Genomic DNA, 12,534 nt, shown 5'->3' with positions numbered 1-12,534 from the left:
TAGTACAAGAGTACAAAACAAGTAGCTGAACTAGTGTAAACATAAGTGTAAACATAAGAGTAGCAGTCTATGTACAGTATAATATAATGAGTATTAGTAGCAGCATAAACATGTGCAAAAACTTGCAAAAAAATTGCATAGAGGATGGAGGATGCTCAGTTGTGTGTGTGTTCCTTCAGTCCAGTTTCTGAGTGTTTAGGAGTCTGATGGCATGGGGGAAGAAACTATTGCACAGTCTGGTCGTGAGGGCCCAAATGCTTCGGTACCATTTACCAGACGGCAGGAGGGTAAAGAGAGTGTGAGAGGGGTGTGTACAGTCTGTTATAGAATTAGGCAAAACAAACAAACAAACAAAAAAAGGTTTTCAAAAAAAAGTGTTAAAGAAGCAGTACGTGAGTAAGGAGAGAGGACTTTGCATTAGCATTTGCTGAATAAATAACCATTCCTGCCACTAAATAGTATTTTTTAAAGACTCTAGAATACTTTACTTCCAGTAGATTTTAAATACTTAATATTTTGCTTGTGTAAGTAAGGGATAATCCGCTTCGTGTCATGTAATACACACCTAGCCGTGGATTATCCCGTTTATACCATGGTCACTTGCCAATTTAAAGCTGTCAGTGATGTTTGCAGTGCAAAATTTGACTGAATAATGGTTATTATTATTTTTGTTAGTTATTTTATATACAGGTTGTTAGATCAAGAATTCTGCCTGCTCTAAATCATACAAAGAGATAAGGGAGTGCAATAACATTACATTTCTTTGAGTGTAATCTTATCTTGAATGTAATCATGCACAGAGAAGAAGTAGCATGATAAGATTATAATTATTTGAATGAATTATAATAAATAGTTATGAGAGAGATAGATAGAGAGAGAGAGATTGTGCATGTGTGAATTACTGTGCTGTCTCTACTAATAATGAAGCTGTGAGTTTAACTACTCTATGTAACTGTAACTGTATGTTACTATGGTTACATGTAACTGTATATTACTATTAGCTACACGTAACTGTATGTTACTATGGTTACATGTAACTGTAACTGTATGTTACTATGGCTACATGTAACTAACTGTATGTTACTATATATCTACATGTAACTGTAACCGTATGTTACTATGGCTACATGTAACTAACCGTACGTTACTATAGCTACATATAACTGTAACCGTATGTTACTATAGCTACATGTAACTGTACCTGTATGTTACTATGGCTACATGTAACTGTAACCGTATGTTACTATAGCTACATGAAACTGTAACCGTATGTTACTATGGCTACATGTACCTGTAACCGTATGTTACTATGGCTACATGTAACTAACTGTATGTTACTATGGCTACATGTAACTGTAACTGTATGCTACTATGGTTACAGTTGTTTATAGACAAAGCATTAATTTAGAACGGTGATTAAACTGACTGGAACTACTTGTGCATTCACTGGTTTGAACGCACACTTTCCAGCCAATCAGAATCGAGTATTCAGACAGCTCATAGTAGAATACTTTAATTTCAATAGATTTTAAATACTTAATATTTTGCTTGTGTAATTTAGATTAATACATTTCACACATAGTAATTAACACCAACATTAACAAGTACTTGCACCAGCTGACATTTTAAATTAGGCCAAATATCAGCGTGTAGAATTTTGCGTGCAGTGTGTTTTGGTGTCATGTGCGAGTCCTCTGCTCTTCGTGACCACAGACGCGTGTACGATTACGCAATATTTCAAGCGCGTGAATTTTCCCCGTTAGTTTCCGGTGACGTGATTACTTCCGGAGGGAGGGTGGTGAGAGAGTGAAACGGCTGTGATATTTTATGGCCACTCACGCAGCCTGAAGTCTAAAGAGGCGCTTGTGACACTCTGCGGATTATTTTACAAACACACACACACACACACACACGCCAAACCCGGAGACCACCATGACCAAAGTCTGAGGTGACGTCATTTAAAGTAACGAGATATTTTTTAAAAAGATATATATAAGAAAAAGAAAAAACAACCCAAACTCTTCTAAAATTGTTACATTTCTTAAAAAACTGTTAAACTGCAATGCCCGCGGCGAGGAAAACGAGGAAGCCTGATATTAAGATGGTCATTCTGGGAGACATGAACGTTGGGAAAACGTCTCTTCTCCACAGATACACGGAGAGGAGTTTTAAAGACACGCTGAGCACAGTCGGAGGAGCTTTCTTCCTCAAGCAGTGGGGACCCTACAACATCTCCATTTGGGACACTGCAGGTGAGTTTGATAGTCTGTGACATTTTGGTACATTTTCAGGATGTAACTGTCAATATAACAGACAATATTTTGTCTGGAGTTTGATGAAAAACAGTTCAGGCACAGCTTTTCCCCAAAGCCATGAAAAGATGTGTATATATATATATATATATATATATATATATATATATATATATATATATATATATATATATATATATATATATATATATATATATATATATATATATAAAATATATATGATCTTTGTCATTTTTCCAGAAAGTTCTTCGAGTCCTGCTGTGCGCGTGACTCACTTGCATTAATATCACAGGATTAGCCACTGCTTAACTTGTGGGAAAAGGCAAAAAGTCACATTTCCCTTTCACTAAAATGATGAGAAATATTTCAGTCCTTTTAAAATGTTAGAGCTTAATGATAGAAAATTAAATCTCAGTTATACCTGAATTTAGCTCCTCGTCAAACAAACATTTGACCTGGAATTTACAGTGAGTACTAAAATAACCAACAGGTTGTTTAAAGCTTTTTTTTTTTTTTTAAACAAATTAAACAAAGTTGGTCAAAGTGCTTCTAGACAAGTTAATAGTGAAAGAGAGAATCTCTATGTTATTATTTTTTTTTTCATTAATATTGAGGGTGTTTTTTGAAAAATGATAAACTGCGAAATTAGGCTAATCAACCATTTGTATGCCATTGCCATGACCAAATAACTAATAAATAAAAATATAAGAGAGGCTTTTAATAGTAGTGGTGAAATATGTCTCTAAAACATTTATTTAATCAAGTAAGGAGGGACACAAATGGTTCTTATTTACAGTAGTGGACTCAAAATCTGACTACAATTGGTTATACAGTATATTCCCTGCTGAAAAAACAATATAAACCCTTGTAGAATTTGTAATGGTTTTAATGGTTATAATGGGAATAGTATTGGTTTTAATGGAAACTCTAATGGTCCCTGTGTCTAGTGGGTTATGTCATTAAGGTCCACTAATTGTTATGGTTTTAATGGTTAGCTGATGGTTTGTAATGGTATTTGTAGTGGAAACCATTAGACTTTTTATGATGGTTTCTGTTGTGTTTTTCTGCAGGGTTGTAATGCTGTTATTGTGGACTCTATAAAATGGGAGGAGGTTCCCTAAACAGTCAGCATTTTCAGACCATGTTTGTACTACTTAAAACACGTTTTTCAATTATAATATCCTAAACTGTGGCTCTGTACTGGAGTCTGTTAAAATAATCAGACACCACCTCTTTTTTGGTCAATGTAACTTGATGAGGGTAATGAATGAGGGTTTTCCTGCCTGTACTTTTCTTCTTTACACACTACAAAACAAGAACAGAGGAAATTTTGCCTTTCACAATAAGCATTTCTGTCATCATACCATGACTGGGCAAATTATGCAATGATGGAATTCTCAGAGGATCAAGAAATTTTGCTTTCACACGTTCATATGGGGAATTCACAATGAAATAAAATGGAGCCACTCACATCAATTTTTTTCCACAAAGGAGTTTTAATACCTAATTAAATATATAGTCTGAGGGCATGAACTGCAACCGTAAAGATCAATAATGACATATCTGTAATGTTTGTGATATGGTTTGTGATATAGGATATTTCGTAATTGTAATCAACAGTTATCTAAAAGTAATCTGAGTTAGACTGACTGTACAAATGCCCAACTTCAATTCTGATTTCTTATTTTAATCCATAACTTCAGGCTGGAAGTAAACTATAAGATAATAACATAAGACGTGAAAAACAAATATGAACCTTACAGATATGAGTTCTGTGAGCGTTTCTGTGAGAGCTTAACTGATCTTACATTCCTAATTTGGTATCTGATCAATGCATCCAGCAGTCTCAGGACACTGTTTTGTTTGTCTAGTCATCAGTACTTTAATTTCCACAGCTTTAGGGTTTGAATCTCTGTATTCTGTGCTGGCTTATATTTATTGTTTAGCTACTGTATTGATTAGGACTTCTTTGTTTAACAAGTGGTGATAAGAGGCTCAAAAGAACCACTTTATTTTCCTTTTAATGTAATTAAATCACTAATCTACTGCAGCACACTAGATGTGGATTTAGTTGTTTGCCATGTTTTCTGTTAGAAGCTTCTGGAAATATTGAATTGAACAGGTAGAACCTGGTTGTGTTTATCTGTGGAGAGAACTGGATGGCCTCAGCATTCAAACAGGCTTGAAGGATATAAAATTCAGGTTGAGTGTGCTCAAATCCTACATTACATGTACAGTGAATGTCCTCCACAGGACATGTTCGTTATTCCAACAAGTCCATATTTGTTCCTCTTGTCTAATTCGATAAATCAGAGGTTTGTTGGGTTATCAAGGCATCGGAAATGTGATTAAAATTTAGTTTGAGTCTTTATTAACAGACTTTGATCCCACAAAACTTTCAGGTCGTGAGCAGTTCCATGGTCTGGGCTCCATGTACTGCCGTGGTGCGGCAGCCATCATCCTGACATATGATGTGACCAGCTGGCAAAGCCTGTTGCAGCTTGAGGAACGGTTCCTGTCGCTCACCGACTCGGCCAACAGCGACTGTGTTTTCGCCGTTGTAGGCAACAAGGCTGACCTGACAGACCCATGCGCCCAGGTCACGACCACTGAGGACACTCCAGCATGCCCTACGCCCCCGCACACGCCTACTGTCCACAAGCAGGTGGCACAGGAGGATGCTGTGGCGCTCTACAACCGCATCATTCGCTACAAGGCCCTTGACACACACACCCTCCCACGTGCTGAGGATATGTGCTTCGAGACAAGTGCAAAGACAGGCTACAACGTTGATGCACTGTTTGAGACACTGTTCGAGCTGCTGCTGCCGTCCATCATCAGAAAGCAGGCACAAACACAGACTGGGTCAGCTACTGTATGTTTGGAGGACTCTCAGGAAGAAAAGAAGAAGAAAATTGAATGTTGTGTGTGAAGAACAGGAATACTATTAGACGGTCAAAGATTTCTTAGGTTTTCAGTCATCCAGGTTTCTATTAATGCAGAGTAAATCACAGTGATGACTTACTAACTAAATCTTAGACATATTGCTGCTGAAGAGTGACAAAAAGTCTTTAAGATTATAACCAAACCCTAGCTGCCTTGACCTCATGATGCTCTGGCTTGGTCAAAATCGCAATCTTTACACGAAAACCATGCCAACTGACTTCAATCCTGCACCTGGTGTCAGTGATAGTGGTTTACGTTTTTATCATGTGGATCACTTTTTCTGACACCTTTGCTTGAGATGTTTGAGTATTTGGAGAAGTGAAAGCCTTAAAGAGTGATTGTGTGTGAGGAAGAGATGGTAGGAGCCACTGTAGATACTAGTTCTAGCTTTACCTCTTTATGCTGATCAACAGTGTTGCCATCCCAGGGCTTAAATAAGACTTAAGACTGCTGACCTCAAATCAGCCTGAAAGGGGCACAATCTTTCTCGTTACTGTGGTTTATGTCAAGACAATTATGTGTTAACAATATGTACTGATAAGTTTGTTGTTTCTGCAGCAGGTTCTACAATGGCACTTACAGGCTTGGACGTGTGCAAAACACACTTATGGTGTACACAAATCTGTTTTGGCACAAAATTGTTTTTCTCAATATTCATGTGCCAACCCTGGCATTTCTCTGTTTTATGGCATTTTATTTCATTTACTGTGACTGTACTGTGAAAACAATTTATGGGATTTTACATATTTGCAAACTGATTGTATTATAAATTAAAATAAAGGCTGATTAAATTATTTTTACTTAATTTGGACTTTGCTTGTCTATTGTATTCAAATACTTATTGCTTTTGTTTAAACCATTTTTGTTTTTCCTCCATTTAATTTGAGACTTGAATATTTTCACACATACACTTCAGTTGTCCTTTCTCCACTAGAAGTCATTAAAGGTTATGAAAAGAGTTTAGTTTAGAATTATAAAACATGGCATACTACCATATCCAGTATTATTTTTAACATCTAATACCTCAGTAGGTACTAGTACCTTCCCAGCAATTCTTTCATCATCAATGTTCAAGCAACCACCTACTTATTTCTGGCTAAATATAGGCTATACACATGTATGTGAGGTTGTAATGCCATTCCAAAAGCTTATTTTTAAAAGGTCGTGAACCTGTGTACATGCGTATTATCAAATAGTGGTTGCATCTGACCCCGTGTCGGAGACCCAGAAGGTTGTTTAAAAGGATTCATGCACAAAGTGTATTGAAGACCAGTGTACTACAGTGTACAGTGCACATCAGCAACTACTGACTGGTATCACTTCTCTTTTCTTTCTAAAATCCTTTAACACAATAAATTGTGTTACTGTCGCACCCAGAATAACCTCCAAGATCCTCAAAGATACAAAACGGCACACTCCACAAAAACTTGATCCAGACCCATTACACAAGCATCAGGCATGGACAGTGTTCTGAAAATGAATTATACCATTGGTGTACTAACCACTGGTATAACAACCAGACATCGAAAAGATCTGCCAAGGAAAACAACAGCAGTTGATGACAGAAACATTGTGAGAGCTGTGAAGAAAAACCCAAAAACAAGAGTCAGTGACATCACCAACAACCTCCACAGGGCAGGGGTGTAGGTATCATAATCTGCTTTTCGAAGAAGACTTTCAGAGCAGAAATATAGAGGCCATACCACAACGTGTAAACCATTCCTCAGCAGTAAGAATGGCTGATTGGAATTCGAAAAAGCAATACAGAAATGAGCCACAAAAGCTTCAGCAGGCAGCAAGACAATGACCCAAAACACACTGCCAACACAAAAAAGGACTTCACGAGGGGGGAAAGTAGAAAGTTTTAGACTGGCCAGGTGAATTACCAGACCTTAACCCAACTGAGCATCCATTTTACCTCCTGAAAAGGAGACTGAAGGGAGAAACTCGGCTTGATGCAATTAGTGCAAGCAAGGCATATGTAACCAAATATTAAGACTATCTGTCCTATTCTTCTGCTCACCTAACAGTTGGTGGTCTGACAGTGAAGGTGCCATGTCCTTCTGGTTGAAGTTCTCATTGGTTGAGTTCGCTCGCTGCTGCTGGGGGTGGCCCCACATCATTGGGATTGAAGATCATTGGGATTGCTGGGGATGATGCTGCTTGGGGACCATGGAGATGGCTTTGGACTGCAGTTGATATGGGCAGTTGTACTGTGGTGGCTTTGGGGCTGCAGTTGCCGCGAGCAGTTTTGTACTCAGGTCACCATCAGTGGACAGTGGATAGGTTCAGCAAACCGGACTTCATGTGAAAACTGTGCTGAATTTACTGGTTGCACAATTGCACTATTTGTCCACGTAGTACACAGTTACAGAAGGGATTTATTAAATAATTGCAATATTTATAATTGTTATCACCCAGATGAGCATTGGTTTCCTTTTGAGTCTGGTTCCTGTCAAGGTTTCTTCCTCATATCATCTCAGGGAGTTTTTCCTTGCCACCATTGCCTCTGGCTTTCTCATTACAGATAAATGAAACATATTTACAATTTATTTTGGTTTATTTTAATTTGAATGTATTTATTTCTGTAAAGCTGTTTTGTGAAAATGTCTATTGTTAAAAGCACTATACAAATAAAATTGAATTGAATGTTCTAAGTTGTTTAACACGTCTAGATGTAAATATCAGGAAATGAAAGCTGAAATTCTGATCTATCATCTCATATTCATCTTTTGATCTCAAACCCTAATGTTTTCAGTGTATAGCAAAAACAAAAGAACTGGCCTTGCTGTTCCAGTACTCTTGGAGGGGACTGTATATACCCTTGGTGTACCAGGCTCAGACTGGTGACGAATCTAAGGACAAACCAACATAAAGTGTCGGTCTGCCATGAATAGCCAAACCAGCTTCAGTGTGCTGATCTTATACACTACATTTGTGGCATTTGGCAGACACCCTTATCCAAAGTGACTTACAGTTATTTCATTTTTATACAACTGAGCAAGGGCTCAGGGGCCCAGCAGTAGTAGCTTGGCAGTGCTGGGATTTGAACACTCAACCTTCCAAGCAGCAGTCCAACATCTTAACCACTGAATACACACCAAATACACTGATTCCTTTTAAGCCTCTATTCTAACACAAAGCAGAAGTGTACAGAACTCACCCTGAACTCCAGCCCAAGTTGCAAAATACTATGAACCAAATAAAATTTGAAGCTCCATCATCCTCTTAGTTAACATCCTTAAATTTGTCTCGCTTTCACTCCTCATGACAAACTTTTCCCACTCACCAACTCCCTGTATCTTTCGTAATATTCAACAGCACCTACCCAAGATGAAGATGTGGTCTGCACTTGCAAAATCACTACAAAAATCCCATTATTCACACATGTGGAACTGCTTCCTTCAACTTGATACATTCCACAGCACCAGAAAATGTCTCTTAAAGACAATGTATAGTTTAATGATAATATTTTTAAGAGACGTTTGAGTTATGTTTGTTAAAAATCAGACAAAATTCAAATTTATAAATGTTCTCAATATGTGTATGAACAAATAAATTAAATACGATCAAATTGTATACCCTCTTCAGAGGGTTATAATTAATGTTTTGAAAAATGTATGCTTTTCAAATAAGGTTATTTGAATTTGAGTCATGTCCTCCAAGGTGCAAATGTATAACTTTCTGTCATAATTATCCCCCATACAAATTTATCCAAGTTACCAAAGGCTCTTTGAAAAACTAATGAATGGTGAAAACTATGACTTTGCGATGAATAACATGAATGGTTTGCTAATTTGGTTATATTGTGATTGTTTTTTTTTTTTAAGTTGTCATACAACTCAGAAGGGGTTTAGTTATTAGAATGTGTGCCTCACTAGTACTAACCCATGGTGGATTAGTGGTTAGGCTGTTTGCCTAACACCTCTGGGGTTGGGGGTTCAAATTGCACCTCTGCCCTGTGCGTATGGAGTTTGTATGTTCTCCCTGTGCTTTGGGGGTTTCCTCCAGGTATCCAGTACAAAGACATGTGTTGTAGGCTTATTGGTGGTTGTGTGTGTGATTGTGCCCTGTGATCTGTTGGCATGCCATCCAGGGTGTCCTCTTCCTTGTGTGTGATAAGTGGTATGGAAAATGGATGGAACTCTCCAGTCATATATTTAAAAAAAAAAAAAGAATACTTACATACAGTAGGTACACATTAAACGTCTGAAATGTGATAAACATTATACTCAACATTCCAATGAGTACTGAATACGAACACAGCAGAGGTGGAAATGTACAAAAAAATTAACAGTATATTAAGTTACAAAAAGATTATCATGGTATTCAGTATATATCTGCATACAACCTTACATTTTCAAAGAGAATGACAATCTATTATGTATAAAACTACAATGGTAATGTAAGTGTTAAACTATTTGTTTAGAGAAAATAATAAAATACTATTAGTAGTTTATCAAAATAAAATGTTTCTCTGATTTTTACTTTGTGTTTGCATTGGGCCGCATGTTTTAAACAACATACCAGTAAATATTTCTGTGACATAATATGGGTATGGCCTAATGTTTAGTGTGTACCTATTTAAAATTTCTTTTTGATGATATAATGTCAGACCCCTAATCTTTACATGCATAATCATATGTATAGAGAAATGTTATTTCATACAATATCTGAGATGCTTCCACAAATGACCACTGGGTTGTACTGTTGGCCTCTATTTCTCCTTTGGCCAACACGTTCTCTCTTTTTTACTGATGGACTTTGGCAGCAGTAAATAGTGGCATTGTCTTCACTCTCCTCCAGATTTGTGGGATGCTGGATTAAGCAATGACAGAAAATACACTTTCACTTGAAGTCACAGTGAATAGGAAGTGGCATGAAATTTCAACCCAAATTATCCTAATAATTTCAGCTACATAAACACAATATAAACAGTTACTTTGTAAATGTACAGTTTTTACTGGATGCAGAATTGCCAGGTAGTTACTGTAATCAATATTTACAGCATTCCTACTGTAAAGTTTGTTTACAGTAATGCCACATTGCATTTTTAAAAAGAAAGCAAACCTGTATTTATTTATTTTACAAAACTACATAATTATTAAATTACTGTAAAAACCAATGGTTTCATAGGTATACTTTTTTTTTATATTGTATTGCCAAATACACATCTTTTTGAAAGAGTAAAAAACTTTAACAAAAGAATCTGATAAAAAGTGAACAATCAATATACACAGTAAGAGCTAAAACAAAAGATTATGCAATAACTTAAACAATGTGTAAGTAAGGTATACAGGTTATCTATTTAATATATCAATGATTTCTAATTTAACTGTGTTTAATCAAACTATCTAGTCTAATATTACCTAGCTTTACATCGAGTTTAAACTTGTTGCACTTACCCTGCCTTCCTAAATTATTTGAAGCTGTTTTTTAAAAAATCAAAATTTAGGATTACAAAATAATGGAAGAAATAAAAAATGGAAAAACCTGGATAATGTTCCTTTGCTGCTTCATATTCAGGGCTTTTGTGTATTTAACTGTATTGTTACAATATAGACAGCAGTGTCTACTATAGACCTATAGACCAGTGTCTCCTATAGGTGTGGGCTAGTATATAGACCTGTGGACCCTTAAACACAATATTTTATTAATGCTGCCCAAAATCCTATCTATAGGATGCTTTGTCATGAGTTTATCAGGCACAGCAGTGTTACTGGTGAAGTAAAGCACAGTGTACATGGAGTGGTCACACACCTACTCTGTTGGTCCACAAATGTAGAGTTAAACATTATGATTTTTGTGTTAAGTGTCCTTTACCCCTTCATCAGTGTGCATTTCTAAACTCACACTGATGAAGGACCACTGTTGATTGGATATTTGGCAGACAGACCCAACAGTGACACAGAGGAGTTTAAAAAAAACAGCAATGTGTCCGCACCTGATACAGTCATATCACCACAACACACACTACTACGCAACTATTGTGCCAATGTCACGGCTGCTCTGAGAATAATCCACCATCCAAATAATATCTGGTCATTTGTGGTTCTGTGGTGGACCCTTTCTGCAGATGGATGTAATAGAGAGGAGCTGACAAACTGCATACTGCATACATGCAGCCAGTATACATAGCAGCAGATGGACCACTAATGTAGGAAAGCAAAAACTATAGAAATTAACTCCTTAGAGCATAGATTATTTTAAAACCTATCCAGATTCTTTACATGTTCTTATTACTTAAAATTGCATGCCAAATTATTTAAACATTTTTAAAAAAGATATATTTTATTTTAAAAAGTAAACGGATTGTCCATGTCTAGGAATACCACAAGTAACAAAGGATAAAACATTATAAAAACACTAAAACAAGCGTTTCAATGTTTCAGAACAAAAATAGTCAAAACTAATATATTCAATGTTGATCAAAAACTGTAGAAGAATTTTTGAACAAAATATAGCAATATTCTTGATGTACAAAATGTATGCATGTTTAGGACTGTTGCATGATGCAGCTAATTTCAGAGATACAAAAATCTTCAGTAAAAACAACTCATTTCAGAAAAGCTAAGGCTTTCAGTGGAGTCATTTATTATTATTTTTTATTTAATTAGTGATTTGGAGGTGATTTATTTACATTTTATGTTTTCTTAAAATGGCTTTAAATTGATGGTCCATAAGTGTGGACTCTGTGTGAAAGAGTTCATCAGAGTCAAATTTGTGAGGAATCTTTGGATATCAATCAGCCAATAGGAGTTAAGGAGTCACAATGACATATTTGATTGACAGTGCTGACAGCAACAAATAAAGAAATCAGTAAATAGGAAAATATTTATATATTTTATTTATATTATTTTTATATAAATCAGGAAATAATTAATTAAACACAGGGAATAATAATAATTGCAAAATTATCTCTTTAAAAAGTAGTAGCAGTAGTAGAAGGATGATGAGGGGAAATGAATAAACATATAAGGGAAATAAGACTAGGGCATGTGCAAATATAACTACAGAATTTGTTTGTTTGTTTGTGCATTTTATGCCCGTTGGTGTGTTTAGTGAGTGATCATTTAGAGGGTTAGTCAGTGTATTATTTATGAAGCAACCCAACCCTGAGCAGCGTCCAGTATCTGTCGCGTGAAGTGAGTGAAAACAGTGATGACGTAACAGCGCTTCCGTTTGTAACGGTTTTAACGGAAGCTGGTGTTTTTACTAGGATGGATATGAATAGTGGAGCAGTTACAGCATAGTTACTGCACACAGTTCGCCTGGTCCGGTGACCACAGCATGCGCATCCAACATTACTGCGGTT

The 12,534-nt window shown here is 36.3% G+C and overlaps 1 protein-coding gene across 1 annotated transcript; it reads left to right on the top strand.

The window, feature by feature from the left end:
• Positions 1-1,749: 1,749 nt before the first annotated feature.
• On the top strand, positions 1,750-6,024 carry LOC113537312 (ras-related protein Rab-20). The gene is made up of 2 exons (XM_026931731.3): positions 1,750-2,252; positions 4,676-6,024. The coding sequence occupies exons 1-2, from the start codon at positions 2,063-2,065 to the stop codon at positions 5,203-5,205; spliced, it is 720 nt and encodes a 239-aa protein (XP_026787532.1). The 5' UTR covers positions 1,750-2,062; the 3' UTR covers positions 5,206-6,024.
• Positions 6,025-12,534: the final 6,510 nt, after the last annotated feature.

Source organism: Pangasianodon hypophthalmus, chromosome 26 (assembly GCF_027358585.1).
Source record: "Pangasianodon hypophthalmus isolate fPanHyp1 chromosome 26, fPanHyp1.pri, whole genome shotgun sequence".
Classification (NCBI taxonomy): domain Eukaryota; kingdom Metazoa; phylum Chordata; class Actinopteri; order Siluriformes; family Pangasiidae; genus Pangasianodon; species Pangasianodon hypophthalmus.
This window is presented reverse-complemented; position numbering and strand designations above follow the sequence as displayed.